Below are 21,027 nucleotides of genomic sequence, written 5' to 3'. Positions count from 1 at the left end.
CCTAGCGTTCTCCACACCCGTAAAAATTGAACACTACACGGGCCACGTACGTACGGGATCCATCCAGATCTTGTGTGAATCTCGCGTTTTCCATGAGAACTATTTGGTGCACCGATGTGGCCTTATCAAGAAGGATCCCAACAGGTGACCACAATATCTATGTCCTCTGCAGGACACAGCACACCTTCTCCTCCCTCCATTGCATGCAACAGCGTTTCATCCCCCATCCCTCTCTGGCCTTTTCAAGATTTAATTTTGATCCCTGCATTAGTAGTAGTAGGTAAGACGTGTCTAACATCACTTTGGTTTGTTCTGTCAACATTCTGCCAAATGTCAGAAAGGTGATTCATCTATTATGGTCCAAGAAGTGTTTAATTTTGATACGGCTGATATATATGCGCCATCATCTTATTTTCATTTACATTGTGGAAAATATGACTAAAACCATTGTGCCTTATTCCGCACATGTTTCAAGGAGACCTGATTTCCTATCCTTCAAATACACAAGTAGCAAATATAAAAATAGCTTTATTGGAAATCCTATTATCTCGAATGTTTCTGGTAACACCGAGTAACGATGACAGAGACCTTTGAAACGTTCCCAACGTTTTATACCTTGTAGCAGCTTGCAAGAAAAAATCATGCATAGCGCTCGCTGTCGCATGTGACCAAGTGTTGATGCTCAAAACACGCATAACACCGGTTAGCACCACATTTTCTTGCTTACAGAATGTACCCGGTCGTGAACGCTGATGTGGTAGCTGGTGGTTGGAGGAGACGGTGGGACCTATCTTGGTTGTTCAACCCCCGCAGTTTCTTTGGAGATCTTTTGGGGCGGCCTAGGATTTGTAAATAGGAATCCGTCTTAAAGTCGTTCTTCATACAAAATATTTAGAAAAGGTTTTGACAGAAAGTGTTCTCAGTTTGTGCTTAGAAATTCCATAGCTGTTTTTTTTTGTTCTTATTTTTGGAAGTTGAATCATGAGATTTTGATGCTAAAGTTTAGGGCTCAAAGGTGTGCTATGATATTATAGTCGATGGTGTCAGTATATTTCAAATTTTTTTAGAATCTTTTAGCGTGAATGGATATGAAATAGTCCAAATTTGGTGTTAATATTATTTTTTTTCTTATAACCAATAAAAAAAAATAAGATCTGATGTAACGATCTATATGATAATTGATCTATTAATTTTATTTAACCTAAATTATCAATCAAAATATTTAATTTAAAATTAAGATAAATGATCCATCAATTTTGTTTGATCCAAAACATTGATCAATATACATAAGTTGCATGTGATATAATAGTATATTCATCATACTTTTATAAGTTATTTAAGGTTTGACATCCTCGCCAAGATCAAATATGATTCAAATTAAATCATAACATAATACATATGAGACGTAATTAGTAGTGGCTTCATCTTTTCATCTATTAAACCTTAATATGATATATATGAAGTGTAGCCCACCGAGTACTCTGACTCTATCTATAAATAATTTTTTCTTACTCAAAATAATTTTTTCTGTAAAATCATAATTTAAAATGTCATATTGACATAAGTTGTGGACCCTTTTTATCTTTGCCTGTATCACATGAAATTATCAACCTCGGTGGGCCACTTATTACATCATGGACGGTGTGAAAAACCAACCCACAAGTAAAATATTATCCACTATAATTAATCTATTCGTTCGTCCAATTATTGACATGGACAAACAATGAAAACCTTTCAAACTTTACTGCAGCTGTTGAAGTCTTATTCTCTGGGAGCAGAAATGCAGTGGTCCACACACAGAATGCGTTCGTTCTCTTAGTATAAATATGATATGAAAGGTGGTCACCAGGTCTCCTCCAGTGCTTGTTTATTCGGAAATGGTGGGTTCCTGGTTGGAAGGATGTGGTGGGTGATCTACCCTGTCAAGAAAAGCCTGCAGTCAAAAGACTCAAAGCCTACTACATACCAAACCATTCGTTAGTCCAGGCATGGCGGCGCGCACATTTATTTATTTTTTTTAAATTTAATTTGGTGACACTATACATACCGAAAAATATTTATTTTTTTAAATATAAATAATTGAGCTCTTGGATGACGTAAATGGCTCTCTGACCAATCGTTAGTCGCACTCTATCGATCGTTCAGGTATAAAAGCCAACCTCAAAGTCTAAAATGATATACATCTTTACTATTTTTACTCTCCAATTGATTTTATCATCGAAGGAGTAAGTTTGGAAACATCCCCCAATATTGATCGCTTGTGCAAGTATCTGCTAAGGCATATCTCGGGATAATACCAAATCAATCTTTGGTGAACAAATAATGTCTCGGAATCATGTCAGATTCGCTTATTACTCCAATCTATGGTATGATCTCTCACGAGTTTTTTGGATAAGCTTACACCTTCGGAACTAAATCAAGCTATAACGAATCCTTAAACAAAGACAGGGATAAACTTTGTCATGTTAGCTAATCTCATAGCACGTTTCAGAACTGAGTGCAGCACCCAAAAAAAAAAAAAAAAAACATGTCCTTAGTAGACGGACATAACAAGTTAAGCAAATTCTTTAGATATTGACCGTTACAGATTACATAGCACATGATCCTACTGAGCTAGCAAATTCAAAATCTAATTCAATGCTGCACTGCTATATATATATATATATATATATATATATATATATATATATATATATATATATATATGTATGTATGTATGTATGTATGTATGTATGTATATATATATATATATATATATATATATATATATATATATATGTATGTATGTATGTATATATATAAGTTTTGCAGAAAAAAGGAAGTTTCTAGGATGGCAACCACGAGGACGACGATGGCTTAAGCCATTAAACTCAACCAAAACGGAAGGCGAAACGAGCAGTGAAAGAATACCAACGGAGTGAGCCCCAGTCTTCCTCTAAATGCTGCAGTGAAAGTTAACACCATTTACACAAGGATCTCCCGGGACACGATGATGAGCACCACGCCGCAGAAAACGTCAAAACACAAAAGGAAGAAGCACCAAGACGATCCGATGGAGCATTGTGAACGCTGGAGAACCAAACTTTGAATTGACTCTCCACCATGTGACGAATCGTGTACTACGCACGTTCCCTGTGAGACCTAAACATCGTGAAATGACGATCGAGCATATGATTCTGGAAGAAAAACTCACAAATCTCTCTTCATAAGAAGACGTCGCCATGGTTTCTTTCCTGCGCAGGAACGATGAGCAGACCGAGGTCGATTTTGGACTCTGGTCTAAGTGGTCTGCGTCATCGGTGAATCTTAGTCATCGTTCCTTCGTCACCTACAGTCGTTTCAACCCTCCCACCCAACTCTCTTCACCGAAGCTTCCCAATCCTCCCTTCCTTGAAAACCCCCGATTTCCACGAGGGAAAGATTGAACTTACTGCTTAAATCAGAAGCCCGCCTCACGTGCTTCATCTGGGAAGACCGGAGCAGATTTGAATGTTGAACTGGAGTTGGCCTGTTTGACATTTTAAATGTTGAACTGGTGCTCCGACTATATATAATTCCACCCCCGGCATGTGTCGTCCATTCTACACGGACACTAGCTCGTGTTCTTGCTTCTCCCCAGGCTTCCCATTACTCGCCTAAGATAGTAACGTCGGCAATGGGGCTCCACGTTGATGAACACTCAAATTACAATGTCCTCTCCCGCATCGCAACGAGCGATGGCCACGGGGAGAACTCCTCATACTTCGATGGCTGGAAGGCCTACGATAATGATCCTTTCCACCCCATCGACAATCCTCAGGGGGTCATCCAAATGGGACTTGCAGAAAACCAGGTAAATGCTGTTTCACAACTAGTTCGGTAATTTTGGTAGTTTTGTAATGGCCTATGGCCAAAAATATGCCTTCCGTATTCTCCTACTACTTGGAATGCTAACGGGTGCTGCGTTTTCCTTATCTCAGCTCTGCCTGGACTTGATGCAGCAGTGGATCAAGCAGAACCCACAGGCTTCCATTTGCACCGGCGAGGGCGTTTCCGAGTTTAAGGGCGTCGCGAACTTCCAAGACTACCACGGCCTGCCAGACTTCCGAAAGGTAATAACCATCACAGTGCAGCTCTTTAGTTAGTCCTTATCATGTCATAAACTGTGGACCCTCGAGAATAGATTACATCACTCAGATAAAAGATGTGCGCATTATAACTCACGTACATGAGTCCAGAACTTGTATCTACTTTAACGACGTCAAGAGGATTCTGGAAATGGTGTCTGCTGGGCTAGGGACAACCTCACTAGATTGCTTTGTTGTTTCTGAAAGGTTAATGATGTGATTTGTGGAAACACGCAGGCGATTGCTAGGTTCATGGGGAAAGCGAGAGGAGGAGGAGCTACGTTCGACCCGGAGCGCGTTGTAATGAGCGGCGGAGCCACCGGAGCTCAGGAAACCATCGCATTTTGTCTAGCGAATCCTGGCGAGGCCTTCCTGATTCCAACGCCATATTATCCAGGGTACGTACACCTATCCTAGATCAAGATTTTATGTTTTATGTATATTTCACAGTCACACTAATCTGTTTTAAAGAAAACTGTTTGAGGATGAGCCGATCGAACTACGGAGGCAACATTAATATAATCCAGCTTACTGGTATAAACAAAAAATTAGTAGTCAATATTTGCCATCGCACGACTGTGACGTCGACAAGACAGTCTCAGTATATTATATTTCTTAATTAATAACGCTACACCAAAACCATAACCGACCTACCGGCCGCTTGAGGTTTCTGCACTCTCCGGCCTCATTATGGATCTATCGGTTGATATATATATATATATATATATATATGACAGCGATTGCACATTTCCTGCAGCTTCGATCGAGACTTTCGGTGGAGAACTGGAGTTCAACTCCTCCCTATTCAGTGCCACAGCTTCGACAACTTCAAGATCACCGAACCCGCGCTAGTTACTGCCTATCAAAGGGCACAAACAGCTAACATCAGGGTTAAAGGAATCCTGGTAACCAACCCTTCAAACCCTCTGGGTACAACCTTGGACAGAGAGACACTGAGAACCTTAGTGAGCTTCGCCAACGAGAAACGGATCCACTTGGTGTGCGACGAGATATTCTCGGGCACCGTCTTCGACAAGCCTACCTACGTCAGCGTCTCCGAGATCGTGGAAGAGGAACCATACTACGACAGGGACCTAATTCACATCGTCTACAGTCTGTCCAAGGATCTCGGCGTCCCTGGATTCCGCGTGGGTGTCATTTACTCGTACAATGATGCAGTGGTCAGCTGTGCTCGGAAGATGTCCAGCTTTGGACAGGTCTCGACTCAAACGCAGCACCTACTGGCTTCCATGCTGGGAGATGATGACTTCACAACCAAATTTTTGGCGGAGAGCAGGAGGAGATTGTCGCGCAGGCACAAATATTTTACTGCTGGCCTCCACAGAGTTGATATCAAATGTTTGGAGAGCAATGCGGGGCTATTCTGCTGGATGAACTTGACGCATCTGCTAAACGAAGCCACGGTGGAGGCGGAACTCAAGCTGTGGCGAGTGATAATTAAGGAGGTGAAGCTCAACATTTCACCGGGGTCTTCGTTCCACTGCTCTGAGCCGGGGTGGTTCAGGGTGTGCTTCGCCAACATGGACGATAACACCATGGAAACCGCATTGAAGAGGATCAGGAAGTTTGTGTCCCCCGGGAATCACACTGCGGCTGCGCAAGCCAAGAAGAAGAACAAGAGGTGGGACGCGGCGCTCCGCCTAAGTTTGCCTCGTCGGTTCGAGGAACTGAGCATCATGACACCTCGCCTCATGTCTCCTCACTCGCCCCTTGTTCAGGCCGCCAACTGATGGTGATGGATGAGCGTGGGCGATATTAACCGACGGGACATCGCTTAATTTCCCCTCTGCCCCATCAGCAGGTAGTGTAGAAACAGTCCTTAACGCTCTCGAGTCCTTGGAAAAAGGATGCAGAGTCCTTTACAAACGTCAAAATTTTTTTTTCTTTTCGTTTTTTAATTCCTGAGAAATGCTACTTGCCAATGTGTCACAAATTTCTTTGTTCTTTCTCATTCATATTATTCCGAATAAGGTGGGGAAGGTGCACCGTAAAAAATCCCTTCCCCTTTTTAGTTGCAAAAGCAATGTATTCCGGGTGAAAGAAACATGGATTCCTTGAATTCAATAACATCTTTACATAATTCTTTAAAGTTAAGTTGGGAGTAGTGTTGATAAGAACTAATTATAAATTATCTTTTGTACTTAAATCTTATTAGTATCGTGATTTCTATACTTAAAAATTTTATATTAAAATTTTTATAATTATAAAAAATAAATTAAATAATTTCATTTATCCTAACGTCGTCAATTGCATTGACGAAAAACATAACACGTGACAGCACATACTGAATCGACACGTGACAATATGTTTCTAATTATTTTATTGATAAAAAGATAATTTAAACAACTCACGTGCTAAAAATGGAAGGATATTAAAAGTATATTTTTACCCATCACTTTTATATTGATCAAACAATTGGTGTCACGTGTTGATAGGATCCAAGAACAAGAGATAATATGTGATTAGCCTTTTGATCACAAACTGTTTTGCATGTACAACCCAATTATTTTGATCCTCATGTAACATTTTCTATTGAAAAATTAACCTTTTATTTCCATTTATTCGATAAATGAACTAGGATTTGTAACATTATGCGTGAACATGATGTAAAATATTTGTTTCAGTAGAGATATCGAATCCATATGCCCGAGAATCTAATTTCCAATGTCAAACTAAGAAGAAGACTAGTGCATGTATCTCCTGGTTTGGTCAAACGGAACAGACATTTGGGTACTACATAAAACTCCATGGTCAACATAAAGCCACTGACCAAAGTGAGAGAAGAAAGAGAGAGAGAGAGAGAGAGAGAGAGAGAGAGAGAGAGAGGAGAAGATTGTAAATAAAAAGTTGCAGTTTTTTTAAAAGAATTTTTTTATTCATAGCAGAGGTTCTGATTAGCGGATTGGATAACTACACCCGACTCATTAACACATAAACGACGGATTTGAATATAATTCAAATTAGGTATAACAATAAGTAGAGCATACGAATATAGTTCACATCACTTTTCTGGACAAACTCACCTAAAGTTCGATTAAAAGTATATTAAAATTAGTTTAGAAAAAGTCTCATTAATTCAGAGCATCGTATTGTCATTTCCTACAATCTGTAGACTTCTAAACAGCAATTGACAAATACCGTGACACTCTGTAGACTTGCTTCGTGATAGAAAATTGTTCTGAATGGGATAAATTACGACCTCCATAGAGATGATAAAGAAAACATGACAAATTAAGGATAGAAAAATGTCCACATTATACCCAATGTGATCCTGTCCATAGCGCTGCATATTTAGCATGCTGTGAATGTTATCTATAGCAAATACTCGTAGTAATGAACAAGTTATGCAATGTTAGTGTCCTATGTTTTGAGAAACGCAATTGCTTGTTCATTCTAACTGGGAGACCGAAGCTGTCTGGGTTCCTTCTATCGAATGACGGTGCTGCAAGCTACGTGAGTATCGACAAATCGCCAAGGCAAAGGACTGGAGCATGAGCATCGTCTTTCATCAACGATAGATCTACTAGATAGAGAGGAGGATCAGATTTCCCTACAGAAAAACGGGTGCATTCATCCGAAATTATTCACAGCCAACGGACAAGATTCAAGTGCAAGCAGTAACAAAAGGATCGAAAGACCCAAGCAACGAGGATACCAGAAACCCAAAGAAATTTATTCAGACCAGAATAAGATCGTCAACGCATTTCATCAAACACCATAACACCCTTTTACGATCACACTTACGAATTCAAGAAGTAACGAGTAAATCCAAAGGTCCAAGCATAAGAAAGGTCTACCTACGGGTGGAATCGAGGAGCAAGAACCTGGAAGTTCTTTTTTTTGTTTTATGATTCCTTTATAAGAAATACTACTTTCAGGTTCTACTTACTAACCTATATATCAAGGTCATTCCACAAAATATCAATTCTATCGTTAGATCTTTAAGGTTCTACGTACAGTCCTATATATTAAGGTCATTCCACAAAATATCAACAAGAGTAGAAGGAAGTCTTCTCCTTCCAGTAAACAACTATGTTACCTATTACATACACCCCCTAAGTACCTTGCAACTTATTGTACTAGATTATGTGACCTTATCTAATTAGGTAAATATATTATGGATATGATTGGATTATGATTATAGTTATCAGTCAATAGAAAGAAAATTTAATTATGGTAAGATTTCTTAAGATATGACTTTGATGGAAAAGACTCTCTTAATTATTTAGCATAGATTCTTTACTCTTGTTTATAAATAGACAACACCTTATAGAGATTAAACATACAATGTATAGATATGCAGATACATAAATAAAAAGATATGGGGATACATGATATTATTGAGAGATTATAGATCTTCTCTCATTTCTCTTTAGTTATGTGAACTAGTCAATGAGCGATTAGAGATCATTTCTCATCTCCCCTTTATCCGTAATCCATCACTCATAGTGGTCCTATAAAAGATAAGAAGAAAGAAGAAGGTAAGTCTAGTTCTCATTATAGATTAACGTTGCTATAGCTTTCGGATCTAATGATGCTGTGCTCGTAAATCAGATAAAAGCTTTTTAAATGACATCGAAAAGTATGCATTATAAATATAATATATTATATTTAATTTTAGATTTTGAAATTAAATTTTTTTTACATAACAATAGCATAAAAATGATTTTTATGCTTATAATTGATATCACAATCATGTTTGTGAAATTAAATATATTAGATCTATTTGTTAGCATCTTTTGCTCGTAAAAAGATGTTTTTAGATTTTTATTTATGATGCATAAACGATTTATTTATATTGTCAGTCTGCTTTCTTATCCACTTTGTCCTATCACTTGCTTGCAGGCAATGTGAGGTTTGTCATGTTTGATCGATGGACTACTATCAATAGCTTGCTGTCGGCAATAGTATTGTTAAGGTTGGTGGTCGCCAACTCAATCGCGAGCAGTGACTATATATGCAACAAAAGCACTGTAAATTGCGACAACCTTATAGTAGTTGTAGCATGTGTGATGGCTATAGTAGTGCCACTACCGACACGATTATGGTGATTACTGTTACGTGCAATGGTTGCAATAGCACTATCACTACTTGGAATGGCTATGACGGTTGTAACAATGCCATTGTGATGACATTTGTTAGCTGTGGTGAATGTCAATAGATGCCCAAAGCTAGCGGGGTCACTGAGCAGTATGTGTGTGCACGATCGCATCACGATGATCATGGGGGTTGTTGGGAGACATGCACACACAATCACGCATGGGCGGGGTGGTTGTCCACATGCCCCAAATATGGACTGTTGGCGGAGAAGAGAGAGAGAGAGAGAGAGAGAGAGAGAGAGGAGAATAGGAGGTGGCAGCCAAAAGGGGTCTCGCCTATAGCCCTTTAGTTCTGTCGTATTTATAAAGGCCCATTATCAACTTAACCATAATGGATCATGCCATATTGGGTATTGGATCTCCATCCAACTACCAAAGCCTCTTAGATTAGTAGTTCTCTACCTAATAATCTCTCATTGGCTCTCATTGGTTCTAAGTACCATATCCTTCCTGTTCTTTTGTAGGTCATTAATAATCCAATTAATTCTTCAAAAGAAAAGTTATTTAAATCTTTAGCCTCTTGAATAATAGTGACTTTAGGGTCCCAACTCTTTAGAAGGGATCTTAGAATTTTATTGACGAGCTCAAAATCTGAAAAATTTTTACCGAATCCTTTTAGACTATTGATGACATTCATGAAATGAGTGTATATGTCGCCTATGGTCTTGCTCGGTTTTATTCGAAAAAGTTCATAAGAATGTACTAAAAGATTGATTTTTAACTCTTTCACTCTACTCGTGCCTTTGTAAGTCACTTCGAGTGTATGCCAAATATCAAATGTAGTTTCATAAATCGAAACATGATTGAACTCGTTTTTATCAAGCGCACAAAATAAGACATTTATAGCCTTTACATTAAGAGTGAAAGTCTTCTTCTCCAATTCATTCCAATCGATCATTGGAAGAGAAGACTTTGAAAATCCATTTTCAATAATATTTTAAAGTTTAAAATCTATTGAAATAAAGAAGATCCTCATTTGGGTCTTCCAATAGGTGTAGTCCGTCCCATTGAACATGGGCGGACATGTAATAGAGTGGCCCTCTTAGTTTTCGGCGTATGCTATCTCTCTTGGGTTTTAATCCGATTGAGAGTTAACCCCACTTTGCTTAAGATCAAGCGAAAGTATAGTTGAAGTAAAGCAACAAAGGCAGTTTGCAGTTAAGATAGAGAGCAAAATGTCAATGCAAATCGAGATTTAGAGTGGTTCGGTAAATCTTGACCTACATCCACTTTTGGCTTCCTCCTCCGATGAGGTCACCAACGTCTACTAGAGGCCTTCATTCAATAGGTGAAGGCCAACCACCCTTTTATAGCTTTACTCCTTTTGATGGGCTTAGGAGACAACCCTTATAGATTTCCACTCCTCTCTTGAATGATCAAAACTTAGAAGGAAAGAGGGAGAGAAGAACTTCTAGCCTTTTACAACACTTTTAAGCTCTCAAATTCTCAGAATAAATGTAAGATTTCGGTGTCTTTTTATGCAGAAAAGGGTGGAGTTTATATAGGCCCCAACTGGTTTAAATTTGGAGCTCAAAAGTGTCATCTCCCGATTTTCCGGGGTCTTGGCAATACTACCGCCATAATTGGGCGGTACTACCGTATGACACTACTCGGAGACTGAGCTCAGGCGGTACCACCGCCTGACAGCGGTGGTGCCACCGCTTGACTTTACTCGGAGATCGAGCTCAGGCGGTACCACCGCCTAACAGGGGCGGTACCACTGGCTAGGAAATTTGGGTCCGAATAGGTTGATCCATTCGGCCCAATTTGGGTCTGTTAAGGGTCCAATTGGCCCCAGATTAAGTTAATAGGATCACCTCCCATTTATAATTTAATATTCATGCTAATTATGATATTTAAGACATTAATACTGCAACTTGTGCTCCGTTGCATCAATCGCTTCTTCCGGTGAACTTCCGGCAAACATCCGACGAACCCTCAGTGATGCTCCAGCGGACTTTCGGCAAACTCCTGGACCTGCGACGATCCTCTTGGTGAGTTCCGACGAGCTTCTTTGGCAAGCTCCTGGACTTCTCGGATTTATTCCCGTAGAACCTCCGACGATCGTTCGAACTTCCATCGAACTCTCGAACCCCTAACGTGATCATGGTCTTGACTCCGGTGTAACACCTACTGCATGTCTTATTACCATCATAGTTAATCCTGCACACTTATCTCAATATATGGATTAGATAACCAAATGATAATTGACTTCAACATCAAAATCCGAGATTCAACAAATACAACTCAAACTTGGGCCCAATTGACCCCTAATTGAGTTGGCTTAATTTCAACCCAATTATGTGCTAACTACAAATTTTAAGGCATACACTAAGCTAAATGAGTCCGGTAAGTCTGGGTTTCTTCCAGCGAGCTTTTGGCAAACTTCTGACGATCTCTTGACAATATTCTAGCGGACTCCCGGCAAGCTCCTGGACTTCACGATGATCTTCTTGGCGAGTTTCGATGAGCTTCTTAGGCAAGCTCCTAGACTTCTTGGCCAATTCTGATAGAACTTCCAATGAACGTCCAGACTACCGACGAACTCTTGAACTCCCAACGAAATCTCGTTCTTGACTCCGAGACTTCATTTTGCTTTATTCCTTGATCGCTATAATAGTTAATCCTGCACAAATAAAATCTACTTTGATCTAGATAATTATTACTAAGCTAATCAAATGTTGTCCGATATTTCATTGGTTCATCGACGCCTCGTCCGATTGTTCGGTGTATCGTCCTCTCTTGCGGCCTATTGCCCAATCAACCAATTGACCTCCTCAACTCCGATTTCCTTAGCACAATATCTGCTCTTCTTGGCCCAATGCCTGAACCCATGACCCGAAGCCTTTTGTCGATACGTCGACTGATCCTCCGGCTCGACGTCTAATCTTCTGACATGTTCCACTCTGGCCCAACATGATTATTCTTGCTTTAATTGCCTCACCCTGATCAAGAATATTTGTAGCATGTCATCATAAAATCATGCATAATCAAATTTATATTACATCATTCTATGATCATTATCATAACTTCTCCCCCTTTGTCATCAACAAAAAGGAGAAGTGCATTTAGCAAGTTTCAAATCATTACATTATAAATATAATATCAAGTTTTATCATCATGCAAGCAAGTAATTTATTTTCTTCTCTTTTGAGAAGTGCAATGTTTTGCTTGCATTGTAAATATAATCCTGGATTTTGATGATGAAACCAATCGATATGTGTTAATGTTTTAATCTATGTTTTGAGTGACGCAGGATGCTTTGATCAGGATGAGACAATTAAAGCAGGAAAAATCATGTTGTGCTGGAGGAAAACATGTCAAAAAATTGGACGTCGGGCCGGAGGAATTATCGACATATCGATAGAAGGCTTCGAGCTGTGGATTCGGGTATCGGGCTAAGAAGAGGGGATATTGCACCAAGTATATCAGAGTTGCGGAGTCAACTGGCCGATTGGGCAATAGGCGGTAAGAGAGGAATATGCGCTAAAGAATCAGACGAAGCGTCGAGGGACCAATGACATGCCGGACAACATGATTAATGCTTAATATTAATTATCTAGATTGAAGTGTGTTTTTACATGTGCAGGGTTAACTATGATAGCAAGGCATGAAGCAAAATGAAGTTGCTGAGTCAAGAACGTGATTTCGTTAGGAGTTCGAGAGTTTGTCGGAAGTCCGGACGTTCGTCGAAAGTTCTGGCAGAACCGATCGAGAAGTCTTAAAGCTTGCTAGAGAAGCTCATCGGAACTCACCAAGAAGATCATTGTGAAGTCCAGGAGCTTGCTGGTAGTCCGTTGGAACATTACCGTGAGATCATCGGAAGTTCGCCGAAAGATCGTTGGAAGAACAAAGACTTACATACTTGTTTAGCTTAGAATATGTCTTAGGAATCGTAGTTAGCACGTAATTGGGTTTGGATTTGGGCCAACCCAATTAGGGGCCAGCTAGGCCCATGTAAGGACTATGTTGGGCCCAATGAGAGGCCCAAATAGTGCCCCAAGAAGTTTCATCGTCGTGGCATAGTCTTCGAGATTGTGTCAGGCGGTGGTACTGCCCAGCACTGGCCCCCCAAGCAATGGTACTGCCCAACACTGGCCCCCTAAGCGGTGGTACCGCTAGACTGGGTAGTGGTATTGCCTAGGGCAGTGTCAGTGTTAGACTAACACTAGGCGGTGGTACCGCCCATGCCCGAGAAACCCGAGACAGGAAAGTTTTAGGCTCTAAATTTGAATCAACTTGAAGCCTATAAATACCCTCTCATCCCTAGTTAAAATACACAAGCTCAGAGAGTCTAAAAGTAAAGAAACACTGCTATAATCTCTTTAGAATTTTCCTCCTCCACTCTAAGTGTTAGAATTCTGTAAGAGAGGAGTGAGTGCTTGTAAGGGTTGTCTCCTAAACTCGTGAAAAGGAGAAGATGGGTGTAAGAAGGAGGTTGATCTTCGCCTATTAAAAAAATATCATTAGTGGATGCTTGTAGTCTCGACGGAAGAGGAATCGGAGGAGTGGATGTAGGTCACGACGACCGAACCACTATAAATCGGTTTACGTTTTATTTGTGCAATCTACTTTAATTACAAACCTCTTTACTTGCTTTACATCCACTATGCATCTTCCGTACGCTTTCAATCTATCTTTATGAAAACACTTTCAAGTTAAGTTTTTAAAACCAGTTTTCGACGAAATCAGTTTTTATCATACGAAGGTTTTTTGTACCGACGTAATTTTACCGCTGCACTAATTCACCCCCCCCTCTTAGTGCCGACCCCAACTCATGATCCTAACAATTGGTATCAGAGCCTCAAAATTTCTCATTTGGTTTAACACCCAAGAGAAATGGCTCTTTCGGCTTTCAAGAGGGTCACTCTCTCATTCGTCCTCCCTTTTTCAATGGGACGGATTACACTTATTGGAAAACTCGAATGAGAGTTTTCTTACTTTCAGTGAATCTCGATTTATGGCACATAGTCGAATTTGGTTTTAAAATGTCTTTCTCTTCTAATGAAAGATTGGAATGATTTGGAGAAGAAGACTTTTTCTTTAAATGCTAGAGGTATGATTGCTCTATTTTGTGCCTTAGATAAAACATAGTTTAATCGGGTTTCTTTATGTGAAATGACCTTCGATATTTGGGTTATTCTTGAAATCACACACGAAGGCATGAATAAAGTTAAAGATTCTAAAATCAATCTTTTAATACATGATTTTGAACTATTTCATATAAAACCAAGAGAAACCATTGGAGACATGTACAACCGTTTTACGGATGTCATCAATGGTTTAAAAGCTCTTGGTAAAAGTTTTTCAAATCTTGAACTTGTAAATAAAGTTTTGCACTCATTTTCTAAAAGTTGGGAATCAAAAGTAATCGCTATTCAAGAATCAAAATATTTAAATATATTTTTGCTCGAGAAACTTATCGAGACTTTGATGATCTATTAAATGACGTGTAATGCACATGAAGAACTTGAGAACCACCTTCCAAAGAACAAGAAGGATTTTGGACATAGAACATTTGAAGACCACATGAGCATAAGCTCAAGTGATGGTGAACTTGAACTCATTAAGAAATTTAAAAAGTTCATGAAACAAAAATTAAAGAACAAAAAGAACGTAATTACTTGTTTTGAACACAAGAAGAAGAACACAAAGTGGGATAAATCGAGGTCCTCCGAAGATGAGGAGAAAATCAACAAAGGCAAGGTGACAAACTATGCCTTACGGCTTTCGATGTTGAGGTAATCAAAATGCCTTTAGTTTATTTTAAAATTATATAATAATTCTCATGACTTATTTTTAATTTAGTTTAAGAAAATTAAATATTTTTTTAATTACATGATTAATAAAAATACAAAAATAAAATTGGATCATGCTTACCTTTCCAATGATTTTAAAAAATGCATATTTTATGATAAACAAACAAAATGATTTTGATTGAAAATATGAAATCATGCTTGATAATTTAATGCATAATGATCATGTTTAATGAGTTTATCTTTCGAAATGATGCATGATGATTTTTGAGATTTATGGATTATCGATTTTTACGTTAATGAACGTGGCCTTTTCAGCTTTAAACTCTTATGTATGCTTTCATACAAAAACTTGAGCATATTGATTTGAAATCATGTTTAACAATTTTATAATTCATGATGAATCTTGTGATTTATGGATTATCGATCTTTACCATAATAAAAGTGCCTTATTGATCTTTATCGTAATAAATCTTGCACTTTCGATTTTAAAAATGATACAAGTTTTTATTTGGCATAAATGAAATAAAATCATATGAATTGAGACAACTAAAAAGAGAAAAATATTTTTTGAAAAATATTTTTCTCTATCTTATTGATTTTGATGAATCCATTTATATCATTTTTACGAATCTCTTGGATTTTGAAAATGATTTTGATGATTTAAATTTGAATAAATTTTTATCCAAATCATGATCTTGATTCCTTGATATTTACAAATTAAGATTTATTATGAATTAAGATTTTTCATTAATCGTTCTCCTACAATTCTTCTTGGTATTTTATTTAAGAGGGGATTTAATATATGAATCATGTCATTTGGTATTTACATGATCTTATTTCTCATGATATGGTTTATTTTTGTATAACTCCTTGTATTCATCACCCAATTAATTTTTTTTGATGAGATAAAATGAACGCGATGAAATAAAAATATGCATGAAATATGGGATACAATAAAATTTGACATTTAGATACCATCATGATTTAAAATGCTATGATTTGTTGCTAAAATGATGTATGTTTGGTATCATGAATACTTTAAATGATGAATGTTTGGTATCATAATCAAAATATTGATAAATGCTTAAAAATTTTAATGTTTTAGTATCATGTATGATATGATCATAATAATGATTGATTTATTTTATCATGCATAAAAAATAAAATGTATGGTTTTAAAATTATGCATGCTTTAATTTGAAAATATAATGATGTACAAATAAGATTGATACTTACCTTTGTTATGATGTAGAAATTGATGTATAGGGTCTTCCCTTCTTTTTGACAATGACAAAGGGGGAGAAATATTGCTAGCTCAAGATGCAAAACATGCTAACTTGCACTTTGCAATGGAAGCAAAATTGCTAGCTCAAACATTGCAAAGGAAGTAAAAATTTGCTAGCTTACAACTTGCATATTTCAAAAAGCAAGAGTTGCTTTTTTGAACATTCTAATTTGCTAGCCCACATGATATAGAACTTGCTATCTTGAGCATTACAAAGAAGTGTTATCTTGCCTATCTCAAGAAACAAATATGCCAACTTGTACATTTTTAAATTTGCTAGCTTGTATGTTTTAAAACTTGCATATCTACAACTTGATAGCTTGAATATTCTAAGTATGATGTAACACTTGCTAAATTTTCTAGCTTCAAATTGCATGATGATAAAACTTGATATTATGTTTTTCATGCAATAAGTTGAATTAATATCACAAACACTTGATAGTGGAACTTCTCCTTTTTGTTGATGACAAAGGGGGAGAAGTATATTGATATTATGCATGATTTGATCATGACATGTTGCTTGAATTTTTGAATCCAAGAGCTTCTATCAATATGGCATATTGATAGGGGAAGTTTGTTTAAACTCTAAGAGTTTGGTTAACTCCGTCATCGATTGATTGTCATTATTAAAAAGGGGGAGATTGTTGAATCTCATATTTTGATGATGAAACCAATCGATATGTGTTAATGTTTTAATCTGCATTTTGAGTGATACAGAATGCTTCGATCAGGATGAGATAATTAAAATAGGAAAAATTATGTTATGCCGGAGAAAAACATGTTAGAAGATTGGACGTGGGGTCGGAGGAATGGTCAATGTATTGAGAGAAGGCTTCGGGCCATGAATTCGAGCATCGAGCCAAGAAGAGTGGATATTGCGTCAAGGATATCAGAGTTGCAGAGTCAACTGGCCGATTGGGCAATAGGCCGCAAGAGAGGACGATGTGCCGAAGAATCGGACGAAGCGTCAAGAGACCGATGACATGTCGGACAATATGATTAATGCTTAGTATTAATTGTCTAAATTGAAGTGTATTTTTACATGTGTATGATTAACTACGATAGCAAGGCATGAAGCAAAATGAAGTCCTAGAGTCAAGGACGCGATTTTGTTGGGAGTTCGAGAGTTTGTCGGAAGTCCAGATGTTCATCGGAAGTTCTAGCAGAACCATCCAATAAGTCTTGGAGCTTGCTAGAGAAGCTCATCGGAACTTGCCAAGAAGATCGTCGTGAAGTCCAGGAGCTTGTTGGTAGTCCGTCGGAACATTGCCGAGAGATCATCGGAAGTTTGTTGGAAGATTGCCGAAAGCTCGTTGGAAGAACCAAGACTTACGAACTTGTTTAGCTTAGAATATGTCTTAGGAATCATAGTTAGAACATAATTGAGTTTGGATTTGGGCCAACCCAATTAGGGGCCAGCTAGGCCCATGTAAGAACTATGTTGGGCCCAATGAGAGGCTCAAACAATGCCCCAAGAAGTCTCACCGTCATAGCACATTCTTCAAGATTATGTTAGGTGGTGGTACCTACAATTTGACCGGTTATACCGCCCCTGGCAAGGTGCCAGGCGGTGGTACCGCCCAGGGAAGTGTTAGTGTCAGACTAACATTGGGCGGTGGTACTGCCCAGTGTAGGTAGTGGTACCGGCCTATGCTTGGGAAACCGGGGTTGTGAAAGTTTTAGGCTCCAAGTTTGAATGAACTTGAAGCCTATAAATATCCCTCTCATCCTTGGTTAAAATATACAAGTACAGAAAGTCTAAAAAGAAAGAAACGCTGCTATAATCTCTTTAGAATTTTCCTCCTCCACTCTAAGTGTTAGAATTCTATAAGAGAGGAGTGAGTGCTTGTAAGGGTTGTCTCCTAAACCCATGAAAAGGAGAAGAGGGGTGTAAGAAGGAGGTTGATCTTCGCCTATTAAAGGATGATCATTAGTAGATGCTAGTGGCCTCAACGGAAGAGGAATCGGAGGAGTGGATATAGGTCACGACGACTGAACCACTATAAATCAGTTTACGTTTTATTTGTACAATCTACTTTAATACAAACCTCTTTACTTGCTTTACATCCACTATGCATCTTCCATATGCTTTCAATCTATCTTTATGAAAATGATTTTAAATTAAAATTTTGAAACCAATTTTTGTTGAAATCAGTTTTTATCGTACGAAGGTTTTTTGAATCGATATAATTTTATCGCTGCACTAATTCACCCCCCCCCCCCACCTCTAGTGCCGACCTCGACTCTTGATCCTAACATTGTTTCCTTGGTGAAGTGCAAGGTAGAAAAAGTTTACATCATTTTATATGCAAGTTAGCAATAATTTGAAGTTTTGTAAGTTTGTAAATTTTGCTAGATTAGTAAGATAGTATGTTTTGCTTCTTTGAGATAGGCAAGATAGCACTTCTTGCTTCTCTTTTGAGATGAGCAAGTTAGCAAGTTTGCCTCTTTTCATGATGTGCATGCTAGCAATTCTTTCTCCCACTTTGTCATTAACAAAAAGAGGGGAATAACAATACAATAATGCAATTCATTTCCCTTTACTTCAATCTTCAAATCATGATAAGGATAAATAACAAAGATAAAGAATCAAGTCATGAATGTCAAAAGACCATATATCATTTTTGATAAATTTCTTCTTTTATAAATAGAAAGCATGATAGGAAATGATCTTGATTCTTAAGGAAGATTCAAGTCTAAAAATCGAGAAATCAAGATCATGATTCAAAAATTGTATAAGAAGAATTTATGTATTTGGGGGATCTAATATGTCTAAGTTTATTATTCAAGCTAGCAAATTTGGTTTCCTTGAGATGCTAGCTATTTTCTTTCCCTCTTTTGTCATTGTAAACAAGAAAGAAGAAGGGAAGAACATAACGGTGGAAATGTTCAAGTTGTCACAAAAATTCAAAGGTGTCATATGAAAATCATGACATGAAAGATATTGATATCAAATCATGAATACCACAAGATATGATTTATTTTAACAAATATCTTCTTTTAAAATGGCAAAAAGAAACATAGGAGATCAAATAATATAATATCTTGATTCATGCATAAGAAATCTCAAGTTATAAGTCTCGAAAAATCAAGATAAAGCTCATTCAAATTCAAATTGTCAAATCAAAATCATTTACAATAGATTAAAAAAGAACATAGATAGATTTATTAATCTCTCATTTTTGAAAAAATCGATAAAGTAGAGAAATTTTTCAAGGAGAAACATTTTTTCTTTTTAGTTGTTTAAATTTAAGTGATTTGATTTCTTACAAGTATGCCCAAGTTTTTACACCAACTCATCATTGCTTAATAATAAAAAAGTAACTTTTATTATGGCAAAGATCGAAAAACCATTAATTACAAGATTCATCATGTATAATTTCAAAATATAAACTCATCAATTTAAATCATCAAGCATGATTTCATTAAACATGAAGCATTTTTAATCACAATCAGAAATCATCAATTTAGATATACATTATTTTTTCTTAAAAACATACATAGGATTAATCATTAGATTTAAATCTAACATTTTGTTCCTTTATCATAAAACATGTAATTTTCATTATCAATTTCAAAATTAGCTAGAAAAATAAAAGCACGATCCTCTTTTATTTATTTATTTATTATATTTTATATACTAATTTAAAAATAACATATGAAATACATCAAGTAGTTTCAAAATAAATTAAAGGGGATTCAGGTGAGTCATATACCTCATTGTTGAGAGCCGTTAAGGCGAAGTTCGTCGTTTCATCTTCATCGGTTTGCTCCTCGTCATCGGATGAGCTCGATTCACCCCAAAGTACTTCCTTCTTCTTACGTTCATAGCAAGTAGTTGTATTCTTTTTATATTTATTTTTATTCATTGATTCTTGTTTTAAAATTTTTTGAAACTTTATTATAAGAAGTTTAAGTTCATCATCACTTAAGCTTTCGCCCGAGTGGACCTTTTTTAATCTAAGTGAAAAATCTTTCCTTTTCTTTAGAAGATTGTTCTCGAGTTGTTCATGTGCATTCCATGCCATTTCATAAGTTATCAATTACCAAAAAGTTCTTCAAGTGAAAATTTATTGAGATCTTTTGCCTCTTGTATTGCAGTTACTTTCGAATCCCAATTTTTAGAAAGTGATCATAAAATTTTATTCACAAGTTCAAGATTCGAAAAACTTTTACCAAGAGCTTTTAGACTATTGACGACATCCGTAAAATGGGTGTACATGTCTCCAATAGTCTCACTTGGTTCCATTCGAAATAATTCAAAATCATGCATCAAAAGATTTATTCTAGACTCTTTTATTCTATTTGTGCCTTCATAAGTTACTTCTAGTGTGTGCCAAATCTTATGCGCAGTTTCGCATAAAGAAACACGATAAAACTCATTTTTGCTCAAAGTACAAAATAGAGCATTCATAGGTTTGACATTTAAATAAAAAGTTTTCTTCTCCAAATTATTCCATTCGTTCATTAGAGTAGAAGACTTTTGAAAACCAAATTCGACTAAATTCCATAAATTGAGATTCCACGAAAGCAAGCAAACTCTCATTCAAGTTTTTCAATATGTGTAGTCCGTCCCATTGAACATGGGAGGATGAATAATAGAAAAGTCCTCTTGAAAGCCGAAAAGAGTCATTTCTCTTGGGTATTAAACTAAATGAGATACGAATGTGGCTCTTGTTGGGAAATCAAAGGGGGCGACATCATATGCGCAGCGGAAGAACAAGAAAACAAAAATCCCCGATTCCCAAAAAGATGTT

General features: G+C 37.2%; 1 protein-coding gene across 1 annotated transcript; it reads left to right on the top strand.

The window, feature by feature from the left end:
- The first annotated feature begins 3,598 nt into the window (after positions 1-3,598).
- LOC103973808 (1-aminocyclopropane-1-carboxylate synthase) lies at positions 3,599-6,025 on the top strand. Its single transcript, XM_009388467.3, has 4 exons — positions 3,599-3,832; positions 3,960-4,091; positions 4,344-4,504; positions 4,864-6,025. Exons 1-4 carry the CDS (start codon positions 3,656-3,658, stop codon positions 5,855-5,857), a joined length of 1,464 nt encoding a protein of 487 aa, XP_009386742.2. The 5' UTR covers positions 3,599-3,655; the 3' UTR covers positions 5,858-6,025.
- The last annotated feature ends 15,002 nt before the right edge of the window (positions 6,026-21,027 follow it).

The sequence above is a fragment of the Musa acuminata genome, chromosome BXJ2-9 (assembly GCF_036884655.1).
Source record: "Musa acuminata AAA Group cultivar baxijiao chromosome BXJ2-9, Cavendish_Baxijiao_AAA, whole genome shotgun sequence".
Taxonomy (NCBI): Eukaryota; Viridiplantae; Streptophyta; class Magnoliopsida; order Zingiberales; family Musaceae; genus Musa; species Musa acuminata.
The sequence above is the reverse complement of the archived record's forward strand: the minus strand, read 5'-3'. Positions and strand labels throughout refer to the sequence as shown.

Excerpts from the sequence above, each read along its gene's own strand:
- LOC103973808 (XM_009388467.3), top strand. The coding sequence starts at position 3,656 with ATGGGGCTCCACGTTGATGAACACTCAAATTACAATGTCCTCTCCCGC. Across the intron at positions 3,833-3,959 it reads TGGGACTTGCAGAAAACCAG|CTCTGCCTGGACTTGATGCA; the intron begins GTAAATGCTGTT and ends TCCTTATCTCAG. Across the intron at positions 4,092-4,343 it reads GCCTGCCAGACTTCCGAAAG|GCGATTGCTAGGTTCATGGG; the intron begins GTAATAACCATC and ends GGAAACACGCAG.